Raw genomic sequence first — 15,126 nt, 5'->3', positions numbered from 1 at the left:
CTCTCTACACTATACTTGCTGTCCTAGGGGTTGATTCAAAATGAATGCATTGTGGGAAAAAGTGGAAGACTGACATCCCTAGTTTGGACAGGGAGACCCGGGAAGAATGCTTTGAGGCTGGGTCTAAGCTGGTAGTCTCCTCCAGGGATAAGTTGTTCCAAACAAATTTATACACAGTTTACTACACTCCTCAAAGACTGCGACAGATTTACCCTCAGAGGTTGCAGGATTGCCCCAGATGCTGGTCCCCGGATAGCACTTATATGCACATCTTCTGGACCTGCCCCCCCGTCTCTGAATGCATCATTATCTGCCTGCAGTTGTCACTTCCGGTATCAACTGAATTGGCCTTGTTGAGCATCCAGGACGATGATCAGAGACCCCGCTACACTAAGCTGCTTATCTCCTTTTTGTTGTTTTATGCCAAAAAGGAAATTCTGATGAAATGGTCCTCCCCCTAAGGTAGAATCCTGGGAATCCTCCATAAATGCGGTGTTACCCCGGTATAAGCCGACTTACACCAACAGACATTGCCCCCAGAAATTATGAACGGATCTTGTTACCCTGGATTGAACAGTTCTGATTTCTCCTTTGTGAAGGACCTATTGCATTACCCCCGGGTCGTGATCATATGGTGTTCCCACCACTACCCCCCCCGCTCCCAGGTCTGACTATGTGTCTTGAACTTCATGTTAATGTACTCAGTGTATGTATAATAGACTTGACCGGGAACACTGTATAATCTGTTGTGTAAAGTTTACCTCTTGTCCTGTTCTCACTAGCTATTGTTGGTTTCATTCTGAAAGTTTTACGTTCTGTCTGTTAATTGATATATGATGCCTTCTCAATAAAAACCAACCTTGTTTGTAAAAAATCAAAGTTAGAGACAAGGCTTTTATACATACCATTAGTAGTAGCAGCATTATTATCACCTGATTATACTGGAAGTTGTATATAATAGGAGTCTAAAGCCTCGTGCAGATGAGAATATCGTTATTTTTTATTTATTTTTTGCATGCTGGTCTCATATTGAAAATGAAGAGGTTACTAAACTTATACAAATTCTCATATGACAGAATACGAATACGGAAGTGATGTAATGTTGTATTCTTTGATTTCTGAGCATGCGTGGTCTTGTTCTTACCATTTTTTTTTTCGGATGAATAATGTATGATCTGGTATCATACGAGAAAAATTTTCATGGTTTTTCTCTTCGGATAATTTCAGATGAACAGTCGTGATTGGCTCTCGAAAGCTGTTTACCAACGATCAGATTATCGTATGATCGCTTCAAAAGTGGTATTTTTCATCCCATTTTCTGATCGTGTGTACTAGGCTTAAGAGATGATTTGTATGGTGGTTTGGTGTTTCAAAACTTTATTACCAAACCAGTGAGTGATAGTAATCTGCTTAAAATTAACACAATCATGTAACAAGGCAGATATTCAGTGCAAGGGTTCAAGACAGACACAGCATGTCAAGTGCATACATATAGCTTCAGGGTAGCCTTTGTAGAGCTGCATATGGGCATTAAAGTGTTTACTTGACCTGCACTCTTAGTGATATGACCCCTATGACTTGGCACGAAGGACGCTGAGTAATTTATAGCTTCAGTCTCTATATGGCCATCTGAAACTCAATACTTTTTTTTGCTACAAAGTTACAGCAATACAAATCATCCAAAAAAAGATCTATGTTTAATTTATTCTTTTATTATGACATCTTCTAAAAATTAAAACATTTAAAAAGCACAGCTGCTCAAAAGTTTGGGTTCATTCATGGATACTAAAAGCAGCGTTCCCAAAAATAATATTTTTTACATTGTCGAGAAATAATAGATAACTACTCTTGCATGCACAATACGGTGACTAAACGTTCCAATGGAAGAGCCTTCTGCAAATGTTTTTTCTTCCGGGTCAAATCACAATTTCCTTGAACAGGCTCAGCCTGTATTGTGGAGGCACTTCTAATGTTACCCACACAGTAAATGATTGGATTGTTCAAACATTTTGCAATGCCCATTGGCGCTTTTTGCTTTTCACAGAAAAAGTGCCTAAAAGCATTGCAAGGAAGAGAAAAGTGCCTAGTACACCCAGTCTATTCCATATCAGAAGAAATCATGAAAATTAAAGTGGTATATCCGATTTTTGCCAAGTACCAAACAAACTGAATAGTAAGGAGGTATATTTCCCTTCCTCTAAAGCTGGCCAAACACAGTTTGATTTTTGTTCCACATTCATCAGAGAATAAAATAATGCCTTTGAGTTATCTCATTCCAATCGAAGGCCTTTATTTGATTTCATGAGCAATAAAACCTATGCATGCAAAACAAAAAAGTTAAATGCAAAGTAAATTGCATAATATATATATAAATAAATAAATATACACACATATACATACATACACACACACACACACACACACATACATATCTCAGCTAATGCTATATTCCTCCAACCGACATGAATGACGGGGGGTAGTACAGTGGTTAGCACTTTCATCCATCAGCAATAGGGTCACTGGTTCAAATCCCGACCATGACACCATCTGCCTGGAGTTTGCATTTTCTCCCTGTGCCTGCGTGGGTTTCCTCTGGGTACTCCGGTTTCCTCCCACACTCCAAAGACATGCAGGTAGGTTAATTAGATCCTGTTGAAAAAATTGGCCAAATAGGTGTGTGTGTTTGTAAGCACGTCGGGACCCCTTGGTGTAAAGGACCGCACTATAGTTCGCATAGGTAGCGCCATACAAGTTACTAATTCAATCATTATTCCTCCCATGAATACCAATGATGGGGCACAAATTCTCCTTCTACTGACCAGAGGTGCCATGTAATTTTCTTATTCTCCCTGATATACGAGTTCAGGGGCATTTTCTGCTCCCACTGGCAACAGTCGGGCCCCCCTATTTCTGAAGGATAGAAATTTGTCCCTTTGTTAAGAAAAGTTTGGAGACCCCTGGTTTAAAAGAACAAATGCTTGTTACCATGAAAGTTCCCAGTCCGGATTAAACCTTTTCTACCACGTGGGCATTAAATACGATTTTTTTTTCTGACTGAGGACCACATTAAAAGTTAGAATTTTGTTCATTCAGTTAAAAAAAATAAAAAATAAAAAAATCCATCCTGCACCTTCGATTTTTCTCTTCAATGCGGTAAAATATGAGCATCAATTTGTCCCCATTAACCATGGGAAAACTGAATGAACATTTAGGAAACAAACATTTTCAAACTAAATTCTAATGTATTTATCCAGCTTAAGGGTGCTCTATCCCTCCCGATAAATGCAGTTTAACTCCATGGGTAATAACAGAGCAGACAGCATGTTTTAAAGGCAATAACTGGTAGATGCTGGCAAGTCCTTCCTTGTTTCCAAATAACTACTCAGTAGTTTACAAGACTCACAACCTGGCTTCTCAATACACCTCTTCTGCTTTGGGTTTGTATTTAAAGGCAACTATACCCATACATCTAAATCTCTCTATACACTTGACTGCACAATCTTTGTATAATCTGCTTTACATTTACCATACCTACGCAACATGATAAAATTTGCTTGGATGGTTAAGTAAGTCTACTCTGGCAGGCCCTTGCACTATATAGTTGTCAGAGGATCTAAAGAAGATTGTACAGTGAGATTGCACCATGTGTGGTAAGCTTTAAAGGAGAGCTAATCCTTGCAAGGATCTATTTGCCAAGTTAAAATGAGTATGCTGGGTTGATCCCCGGTTGTCTGCATGCACTAGATTTTTAGGCATTTACTACTTGAAGCATGATAAACATAGTTTTTTATGGACAGCTTGTGTATACTTAAAGAGATCATGGACAGGCAGTATCAATTTAGGGGCATTTTTACAGACTGTAATTTTACAGACCTTAGCAATGCTGAGAGCAGAGCACTCCTATCTTCAACACATGTGTCTGGCTGCTTTAACATGCTGTCAGCTGCACAAAATAATCACTGGAGTGTGTGAACGAATGCTATACCACTCAAAAACCATATTACTCTGAAACTGCACTACAACCCTTGAGCATACTCATTACTCTGAGTTAGAACCACTTTTGGTAGGAATGATCTATAGCCATGCTCTTTGAGGGCTTGTCTGAGTAATATCTATATGGGTGATCATGCAAGTTAATTCAGCAATCATCCTTATTGCGTTACAGAATTTTGGAAAAATTATATTAAAAGGAAGAAATATAAAAGTTATACTCGTGAATCCTCCAAGTGAGATGTCGGGGGCCTTGGGAGGGAGGGGTTCATCCTTACTGCTTACTCAGGGGCTGATGCCCCTTTCCCGTGCTTTGGGAATGACCGTGTGTCCAGTGTTTTAAACTAGCAAATCCGTTAAATACTCAGGAACTCACAAATATCGATTCTCAAAACAATCCAATTCCATTATCTCTTAGCCTAATTTTTCTGGCATAATGGGAAACCTCGCCTCAAAATGTTTTTTGCAGCAGCAGCCGCCGTTGTGAGAGGGGGGGGTCTGGCAGTTATATATATATATATACACATTATATATTTATTTTTTAAGTATTTCCTGGCCGGTCAGTTGGTCTTTGCACATTACTCGTTAACCAGTAGCTGACCAGCCGCCGTCATTATACTGCGGGAAGGTCGGCTCTCCTGGGCAAATGGCCACAGGTATACTTCGGGAGCGCGCACCCATGGCAATCAAATTTGCTTCAGAACCAGTCAGTTTCCAGGCCTAGGCCAATGATTTCTGGCCTGGACCCGGTGATCTGTTCTGGCAAATGAGAGACTGTCCTCTGCCTGTAAGTGTAAACACAGGCAGAGGAAATTATGTCATCTCCCCTCGTGGAACTCTTTTTGGTTCTAGAAATGAGAGAAGACATCTAACCATGAGTTGCACAACACTACACAAACATCAATACATGTAGGTACACTTTTCACCTTCCAATCGGCCCCCAGTTAAACCCCTTCACTCCCTGTCACTGTGTCACCAATCGCAGTTTTCAGATTTTTCACTGATCACTGCATTTGTGTAATTTGTGACACTAATAAGTGTTAAGGCAGTTTGTAGTAGGGCCAGTAGGTCTAGGGAACCCCCCTAAATACCGCTAGTAAATGGTTTAACCTCTTGATCGCCCCCCAGTTAACCCTTTCACCCCGTCATCAGTGTCACCAATAAAGTGTATAGAGCTATATTCTGATCGCCATATTAGTGTCACAGGTTAGCCAGTTAGATTCACCGTCAGTCTTTTATAGCGAAGGATACCCCCCATATATATTACTGAATAAAGGTTTTAACCCCTTGATCACCCCCAGTTAACCCTTTCAACCCCTGCCACCAGTGATCACCGTATTAGTGTCACAGGTGACGCTGGTTGTTAATTTTTTTATAGCATCAGGGCACCCGCCATATAGTACCCAATAAAGATTTAACCCTCTGTTTGCCCGGCAGGTGACATCAGTTAGGTTTTAGCAGCAGTTAGGGTCTGCATCAGCCCCAGGGAGCATCAGATTAGTGCCAGTAGCGCTAACACCCACGCACGCACCATATACCTCCCTTAGTAGTATAGTGTTTGAACAGATCAATCTCTTTGATCTGATCAGAACTATATAAGCGTCCCCAGTAGTTTAGGGTTCCCAAAAATGTAGCGTTAGCGGGATCAGCCCAGATACCTGCTAGCACCTGCGTTTTGCCCCACCCAAGTGCAGTATCAATCGAACACTGTCACTAACAAAACACATAACTGCAGCCTTCGTAGAGTCAGGCCTGATCCCTGTGAACGCTAATATTTTTTTTTGGTAGTGATTGAACAGGCTCTGACAATCAGGTGCTCTTTTTAACTCACTAGTTGTACCAGCAAATTTAGAGGCCGCAATGTCCAATCGAAAGTACACTAGTGAAGAGGCCTACATGTTTCTGAGCATATAAGATGAGAGTGAAGAAGTCACTCATCTGTCAGGCTCAGAATACGAACAAGTAGACAGCAGCGGCACCCTAACAGATAGCTCTGATGACAAAGTAGTGGTCCCTGCCAAGGTCAGGCATACCTGAACCCGTTCTTCTGTTGTTGAGGTACAAGAACACCAGGGCTCTCGTATGGAGCAGAGAGCCAGTACTAGTGCTGCTCATCCTGGTGAACTAGCAAGCACCAGCGGCCTAGGACACCCTGGTCATAGTCAAACCAGCACAGCAGTATCACGTTGTGACGTGTGGAGTCCCATAAGTGAAGTTCAAACTGGTGCGGTGGCTAGCACAATGTAGTGTCCCGCAGCCACAAAGAAGACAAACACAGGCCCGTCCAGCCCATAGTACCCTTCCCACTGTATTTGCCCATCCTAATTGACAGCCCACTACTTCTGCAGCGCCCGTACTTTCCCCATTCACTGGCCAACCCGGAATTCAGCTAGAAACAGTTGATTTTACGTCACTTGATTTTTATTTAAAGTTTTTCACATAAGATCTATATAGATCTATTGTGGACCAAAGAAATGTGTACGCTGTTCAAATCACCGCTGCTAATCCCCAGTTGACCCTTACCAGAGATTGGAAACCTATTGCGGGTTCCGAATTTAAGACCTTTCTGGGCCTATCCCTCCTCATGGGCTTAACTAAAAAGTGTGAGTTGTGGTCATATTGGGCCACTGACCCAATTCACCATATGTCCAGGTTTCTCTGCATCCATGACCAGGGCTAGATATGAGCAGATCTTGCAGTTTATGTACTTCAATGACAATGAACCCTGTCTTCCTCAAGGTGACCCTGGATTTTAATGGCTCTACAAAATTTGGCCCCTCGTAAACCAATTCAACCAACAGTTGTCTGTGTTGATTAGTCCCTGGTTAAGTTTTCTGGCCACTTGTCTTTCAAACAGTATTTTCCCAGCAAGCGTGCCAGATATGGGGTCAAGTTGTATGTTCTGTGACAGGGCAACAGGCTATACATAAAGTTTTATGGTTTACGAGGGAAAAGATGGTCACGTGGAGCCCAAGAACTACCCAGACTACATAGGGAGCACTGGCAAGATTGTGTGGGATTTGATGTTACCCTTATTCGGAAAGGGATACCATTTGTACGTGGACAATTATTACATGAGCGTGCCACTTTTTAGTCATCTTTTTCATCATGGAATTGGCAGATGTAGTACCGTGTGATCTAATTGCTGGGGCATCCCCCAGCAGCTTGTAGAATCCCGACTTAGACAGGGGGATAGAGCCTGCTTGAAGTGTAATAATTTGTTACAGAGAAGGAGGGGGGGGGGGGGATTCACAGATTGTTTTAGTTCTGTCCTCGTTTCACGCAGATATGACAGTCCAAATTCCTACGACGACTGGTGTTGTGGAGAGACCCCTCTGTGTTCACAAATACAACCTCAATATGGGAGGGGTGGACTTCAATGACCAGTTGATGGCGCCGTACTTAACAACTTCCCAACCGACGCACGCCGATGTACGTCGGCAGAATGGTATGGACAGGCAAATGGGCGTACAGCAGGGCTTGACAAATTTGCTTTAAATCTAAGAACCAGTTAAAAAAGTTAGGAGCCAGTTTTTTTTTTAGAGTGGTATGGATTGTCAGCTCCAAGGGTAAGGCCAGTAATTTTCACCCCCTATCCCTAACTCACAACGGAGCACCCCATCAATAACTGAAATGTAACGCTGTTACATCAGGGTTATGGGCTGACCATAAAGAGTAAGGCTGGCAACAGATAGAACTGGTTGGCTCTGGCAGGTGGCACTGGCTGGTACTTGCACATAGCACTGGCAGGTGTCACTGGTTTGGGACTGACAGATGGTACTGGTTGCCACTGGCAGGCGGCACTGGTTGGTGACAATGGCAGGCATTGGCCGGTGGCACTGGTATGGAACTGGCAGGTGGCACTGATTATCGGTGGCAGGCACTATTGGCACTGGCAGGTGGCAGTGGTTGGCGATGGCAGGTGGCAGTGGTTGGCGATGGCAGGTGGCACTGGTTGGCGGTGGCAGGTTTCACACTGAGCACTCAGTAACTTTGCGAAAATGACAAGTACAAGTAACAGAGGAGAGAGGAGCTGTCAGAATTGAGCTTAATGTCGGGGGTGGGTGTGAAACTGACAAGTAACAGAGAGGAGAATCTGTCAGATTTGAGCTTGATGTCGGGGGTGGGTGGGACCCGGCAGCTATCAAACACCAGCCAATGATTATAAAGTCAAGGGGGGGTGAATACTTTTGCAAGGCACTGTATCTTCATGGAGTTTGCATGTTCTCCCTGTGCTTCTGTTTCCTCCAGGTAACCCGGTTTCGTCTCATACTCTAAAGACATGCTGGTAAATTAACTGGCCCCTCTCCAAACTGGTTCTGGCATGTGTATGCATGTAGGTATTCATGTTAAATAGGAGCTGTAGATTATAAACTCCATACAAGGCAGGGACTGATGTGAATACACAGTACGTAAAAGTGCTGCTTAAAGCAAAACTCTAGTCACCATATTCAGTTTTTTTTTCTAAAAGCACCCCCGTGATTTGCACAGATTGCACATTACTATTTGGATACTGTTGCAGATGTAATTATGTGTGTGTTTTTTTAATGTGTAAATGATGTGATCTTAGAAGCAGGCAGGGGTCATCGCGATTTTGTGCATCTGAAGCCCGCTCGTGTCTATTTCCAGGATTGGGTGCAGCTGGCTACCCAGCATGCACCTCCTGATCTCACGCCTGCGCAGAAATGACACTGCACAGTGCAGTTTGTTTATTGCAGGTTGTCATAGCAATTGCGGCAGCAGTGGAAGTTCCCACCTCGCTGTAATGGCAACCTGCTAATCAAAAGAAAATTAAAGCTATTTCCTTGGACTCCTGGGATTGATGACGCCAATATCCCAGGAGTCCAAGGGAATCACGTGATTACGACGGCGCCTAGGCAGCCAGGACTGGAAGTGCCGCCAACACATTTAAAATAAAAAGATATTCAATCATAATAAAAAACAAATACAAAATTAATATCCATTTATTACTGCAATGCGGGTGAGCATGTGGATGAAATCAACTTACAAAAATGGGTTGAACTCTGCTTTAAATTGTCAGTGCTATATAGAGTAAATACCTGCAATAAATAATAAATATTAACTGCATGGAAAGCAGAATTGTGGGAAGCAGGAATGCTCTAAAACCTATGAACATATGTCAAGGCTACACATGAATCACATGAATGATTTACCACTGTGTAGAATTTATCAGTTTTAAAGTAAACTTTAATATTTAAATTGATCTTTTCTTAAACATATTAATAAGCAACCTGAAAACAACAAATGTTATGTTCACCATTCAAGGAATTGTATATGAACCCAAATTGTCACTACTGTGTCCTTTGTTACCCTAACAATAAAATTACTTCTGGGAGGAATTTGGCTTTTGGCAGAAGAGTAGGTCATTCCCGTAAAGCAAGTCTAAGCCAGATAATACACTTCAATTAAGACCTGCAATAAATCACATGAAAAGGAGCAGAGGATCCCTGAAGAGCAATTTTTCAAACCTATCTCTATTATTCCATCATCGTCAAGCTGCTATGGCAGTGTTAAAGTATAATAAACATGGAGTGAAGGAGTCTGGGTGGAAGATGTCCTCCTCTGTGCAGGGAAGCATGATGGAATGCAGAGGGCTCTGGTGTGAGAGCTGTCAATAAGAAGACATCCCACTTTCAGTTCCCCACCATGCTCTGACCTTTCCACTAACTGTGCCTGCCCTTCTCCACTAATGTCACCTTATAGGTTAGCAGGAAGAGCCAAAACGAGCAGCTAATGAGAATGAAAAGATACGAACCTCTGACAAAAAGTACAGCAATGCAATTTATTCTGAGTGTAGTAATGTAAAAAAATAAAAATAAAAACTCAAATTAAAAAATTCAAATCCAGTTTTAAAAAGGAAAGTAAATTGTCAACCCACTGTAAAACCAAAATAACTTTAGAATACAAGTCTAATGCAAAACTTCAGACAAGTAAATGACAATGGAAAGGCTGGTGCTCTCAGAGGCATCTAAATGCAACCTCTGGATGCAGCAACACTCAATACTATAGCCAAAAACAAAAAGGCCAATTGGCTGTGGCCAGCTAGAAAGGCTGTCCCTGGATAAAAAAAAAAAAAAACTTTAAGCCCAGTCAGTCAGAGGAACCATTCACATGTAATGCAGTCAGCTTCTGCCTCCTAGCATCCTTCTGTTACCAGGATGCAGGCAGCTTCTGCCTCCAAGCGTCCTTCTGCTGCTAGTATGCAGGCAGCTTTGGCAACCTAGTGTCCTTCTGTTGCAAGCAGCACTAGTAAAGTGCTTTTGCACCGTGCCCATGTAACCATTATCATAGCTGTTTACACGTGCACAGTATAAAATACTGTCTTTATGCAGAACCTATGATAGTGATATTTTTAAAAAAAAATCTTAAGATCTGAACACAGTTTGGGTTTGCTGATCTTCATGCAGCTGTGTGATAGCTGCATTAAGAACTGTTAAAAAAAAAATAATTAAAGGACAAAAATCATGACATAATAAGAGAATAACATTCCATAACTCTAGATAATTGCTACAGACATAATTATCATTTAGCTATTTAAAGTAAAGGTTTGCGAAGGTTGGAATATTCTGCCATCTACCACGATTCAAAATCCACCACCATAATGATGGTGTGGTATAATATACTGAGCTAACGCTAAAGTAATACCTGGTGGTAGGTCAGGATCACTGGGAGCCGTCTGCTGTATCTTCTTCGGTTTAACTACAGACTTGGCACTGTCTGTGTTGCTGCGACTGGTAGAACTGGATCCACAGCTTTCATGGTCATCCTGTAAAATAAAGAATATTAATGCCAATATAAAAAAAAAAAAATTGCTTTTGTTTTTTTTAATTAAATATCAGTTTTCTGCAACAACACATAACATTTACAATTACTTAAGGCAACAGACCATAGTACTTGCAATGTACAAGTATAATATTCAATAAATTAAGAAATAAGGGCATTAAAGGACTACTGATGTCTCGCCATCCACCATACATTCTAAAGCCCCATACACACTATCAGATTTTCTGCTGAGTTTTTCCTTCAGGTTTACCAAAACCATGTAGTGCAAGGGCCTACCTGATTACATACACATTGACACTCCTAAGGTTCGACCTCATATTATATGGTTTTGGTAAATCTCAGCAGAAAATCTGTTAGTGTGTATGGGGTTTAAGACTAACTAGTCAGGATAGAATTTCTTATTGATTTCTAACTGGAGTTAGTGAATAAGAAGAAATTAGAGTGTCCTTAAAGTTGGAATGGAGCTAGTTGCTCATGTATGATCTTAATTACCCTTTTTTCTATATTGATGTATGACAGTATGCACCAACATTACATGGACATACACCTTGCAACACAGGCTAGGGAATATTCCTATATGACTGGCTTGCAATTTAAATTAAATAAATGTTTTTACACTCAGGAGATCTGTAGGCACAATGGAATGCAAACAGACACCTGTAGACAACTCAGAACATATGATCAGTTATGACACCAGCCATTTGATAGTTTGACAGTTCAGTTGAGGCACAAGCATATGTGACAGTTAGCATTCCTGGGATGCTGGGAATGTAACTTTTTTTTTAAACTGTTAATTCACTTTAAGGATTATTATTCAAATGTGGCATTAAAAGTGTGGCCACTGTATATCTATCAGTAAGAATATTTTCTTGATTGACAACATTGTAAGGTGGTTTAAGGCTGTCGATCACTTAAAATTGACATTTACCTTCTGAAACCCAAAAAGCTATGGGGCATGCAGCACTGCAGGCTCATCCAAAAACATAAGAGTCATTTGTAAAATCAAATACTTTGAGAAACCTACATATTTTCTTCCTACTTTCATGGTTTTCCTGAGGCACTGGTGACATAGCTTCAACTTCACAGAAGATCACCTCACCAGTGCCTTCCAGGGAAACATCACCAAAACTCATGCATTATCTGGAGCAGCTTCTTGGACAACAAGCCACCGCAGATCTAGTTTGAGGCATGCCCTGAGTGTGATTGGGGTGACTTGGTAGTGAATAACAAGCCTCCCCAGATCTTGTAGGGGGAAGTAATTCACAAAATCTGGCTTCACGTCGTCATCACAAAACTAGGTAGAAGAAGTCAGCTACAGGGGCCGTTATTCATAAAAATGGTGGCATGGTATGCAGAACCCAGGCAGGAAGGATCTGTGGGAAAAGGGGAATTCAATAAAGATAGATGCATGTCTGTTTGCCTAAATACATTTATTTAGCATGAGCAGCTTATTAAGGTGTGTGCGTGCGTGCGTGTGCGTTTGTGCGTGCGTGTGCGTGCGTTTGTGCGTGCGTGGGGGGGTCCAGCTTTAAGATTAGCTAAACAGAGTGATGGCATGAGGAAACATTACATTGTCTGACAAATTAGCAACGGACATCACTGTACAAAAGCAAGTTCTCACTAAACCAGTAAGTATTTTTTTTACTTGAGATCATTCAAGCATCCTAGAATACACAGCTTCTTAAATTGACAGTGCCAGACAAATGCTGAATAAAAGCCAATTAAGGGTCAGGAGGTTAAAGAGTCTTGTGGAAAAGGAACATCTCTGACCTGCCTAAATAAACGTTAGAAACTCAATCTCGTTTTATCAGCTCAATCTCACAATTTGTTTCTTAACTATCTCAGATCCCCGAATCCAAATTTGTTATTTCTGTACAGTTAGTGAACTTAGATGTTCCATAAAGCAAAGACCATTTGTGCCTGGGAAAAAAGAGATCTTCAAAGAAAACCATGGATTAGGTCACAGCCCCGGTCATATGACAGACTACCCATACTTTTTCCACATCTAAAAATTGACCCTACAAATAATTACTTTGCTTACTTTAAGACACTAAAATAAATGAAAAAAAAAATTCTGACATACAGACAATCTAATCAATGAAAAATATATCCATAAACTTCTGATCAATCTTAAGTGTAGTTTGAGTCTATGGGAGGTAGAAAGGCGAAAGGCAAATGCACGAAAATCTTGCATTTAGCTGGAAACCCAGCTCAGCCAATCAATTCTACACAAAGCGGCCTCCTGCTACCTTTGCTATCAACATATTCAACCACTTCAGCTCTCGCACTGATTTATCAAAAAAGTTAAACTTTTTTGTGGGGTGAGGGGGTTCAATCTAGACTTTGGCCTCATGCATACTGGGTGTTTTCACAGCAATTCTAAACGCCATTCTTGTAAATATGTTTAAGAGTATCAAGCACTTGGGGTTCATTCATTTAATTGGCCAGAATATTAATTTATTTTGGCCAATAAAAAGAATAAACCTTTACACACATTTATGTGCATCTGGAATTTTTCTGCCAAAACACTGCAAATCCTGAACGCCCTGGCAGTGTTTTTTTTTTCCCCATCTCTAAATGCCTGTGTGTGCATGATCACATAGGTTAACATTGGAGGGCGTTTAGAGGCAGAAAAAAAAAAAGTGCAAACACTTCTAAAAGCAGCATTTAAAATATCCTTTGTGCATGAGGCCCTTTTAGGTGAAAATGTCTTACAAAAATGGTTTTATGTTCTATGCAATCTAAAAAAAAGAAAAAAATGCACTTTTTATACTTAGATCAGTGTTACTGTACATAACAGTACATACAGTGGGGACGGAAAGTGTTCAGACCCCCTTACATTTTTCACTCTTTGTTATATTGCAGCCATTTGCTACAATCATTTAAGTAAATTTTTTTCCTGTACACACGGCACCCCATATTGACAGAAAAACACAGAATTGTTAACATTTTTGCAGATTTATTAACCACTTGCTTACTGGGCACTTAAACACCATTCTGCCCAGACCAATTTTCAGCTTTCGGTGCTCTCACAATTTGAATGACAATTACTCAGTCATGCAATACTGTACCCAAATGAATTTTTTGTCCTTTTTTTCCCACAAATAGAGCTTTCTTTTGGTGGTATTTGATCACCTCTGGGGTTTTTATTTTTTGCGCTATAAATGAAAAAAGACCGAAAATTTTGAAAAAAAACGCATATTTCTTTGTTTCTGTGACAGAATTATGCAAATTATTAATTTTTCTTCATAAATTTTGGTCACAATTTATACTGCTACATATCTTTGGTAAAAATAACCCAAATTAGTGGATATTATTTGGTCTTTGTGAAAGTTAGAGAGTCTACAAGGTGTGGTGCGAATCGCACAAAACTGATCACATCTGATGTACTGGAGGCCGATCTCGCTTCTTGTGACCCGAACAAGTCAGGAAAGTACAAATACCCCCCAAATGACCCCTTTTTGGAAAGTAGACATTCCAAGGTATTTAGTAAGAGGCATGGTGAGCTTTTTGATGTTGTCATTTTTTTCCCACAATTCTTTGCAAAATTAAGATTTTTCATTTTTTTTATTTTTCTCCACAAAATTGTCATTGTAATAGGTTATTTCTCTCACATGGCATGTGTATACCACAAATGACACCCCAAAATAAATTCTGCTACTCCTCCTGAGTATTACAATACCACATGTGTGGGACTTTTTCACAGCCTGGCCACATAGAGAGGCCCAACATGCAGGGAGCGCCATCATGTGTTCTAGGAACATAAATTACACATCTAACTTGTTGACTATTACACTTTTGAAGCACCAGGACAATGACACGTGACACTGATGACAGATGGCACTGATACGTGGCAATGAGGACACTTATACGTGGCACTGATGACAGGTGGCACTGAAGACAGATGGCACTAATATGTGGCACTGATGACGCGTGGCACTTATACGTGGCACTGATGACATGTGGCACTAATACATGGCACTGAAGACACGTGGCACTGAAACGTGGCACCGATGACAGATGGCACTAATACATGGCATCGATGACGCGTGACACTGATGACAGATGGCACTGATAAGTGGCATTGATGACACGTGACACTGACAACAGATGGCACGTGACACTGACAGGTGGCACTGATGACAAATGGCACTGATACGTGGCACTGATGACAGATGGCACTATGTGGCACTGATGGCACTGACGACACGTGGCACTGGGGGCAGGTGGCACTGGGGGCAGGTGGCACTGGGGCAGGTGGCACTGGGGCAGGTAGCACTGGGGGCAGGTAGCACTGGGGGCAGGTAGCACTGGGGTGGATGGCACTGGGGG

General features: G+C 41.2%; 1 protein-coding gene across 2 annotated transcripts in view; it reads right to left on the bottom strand.

Annotated features, from left to right (window-relative positions):
- Positions 1-15,126, bottom strand: part of VPS13B (vacuolar protein sorting 13 homolog B) — a 1,337,220-nt gene that overhangs the window by 1,221,786 nt on the left and 100,308 nt on the right. For both annotated transcript variants that reach the window (XM_077493096.1, XM_077493095.1), the window contains exon 4: positions 10,657-10,777. In XM_077493096.1, coding sequence (XP_077349222.1) covers positions 10,657-10,777 — 121 coding nt within the window. The remainder of the gene's footprint in view (positions 1-10,656; positions 10,778-15,126) is intronic.

This window comes from Lithobates pipiens, unplaced genomic scaffold, assembly GCF_037356315.1.
Source record: "Lithobates pipiens isolate NorthernLeopardFrog02 unplaced genomic scaffold, aLitPip1_a1.2 Scaffold_19, whole genome shotgun sequence".
Lineage (NCBI taxonomy): Eukaryota > Metazoa > Chordata > Amphibia > Anura > Ranidae > Lithobates > Lithobates pipiens.
The sequence above is the reverse complement of the archived record's forward strand: the minus strand, read 5'-3'. Positions and strand labels throughout refer to the sequence as shown.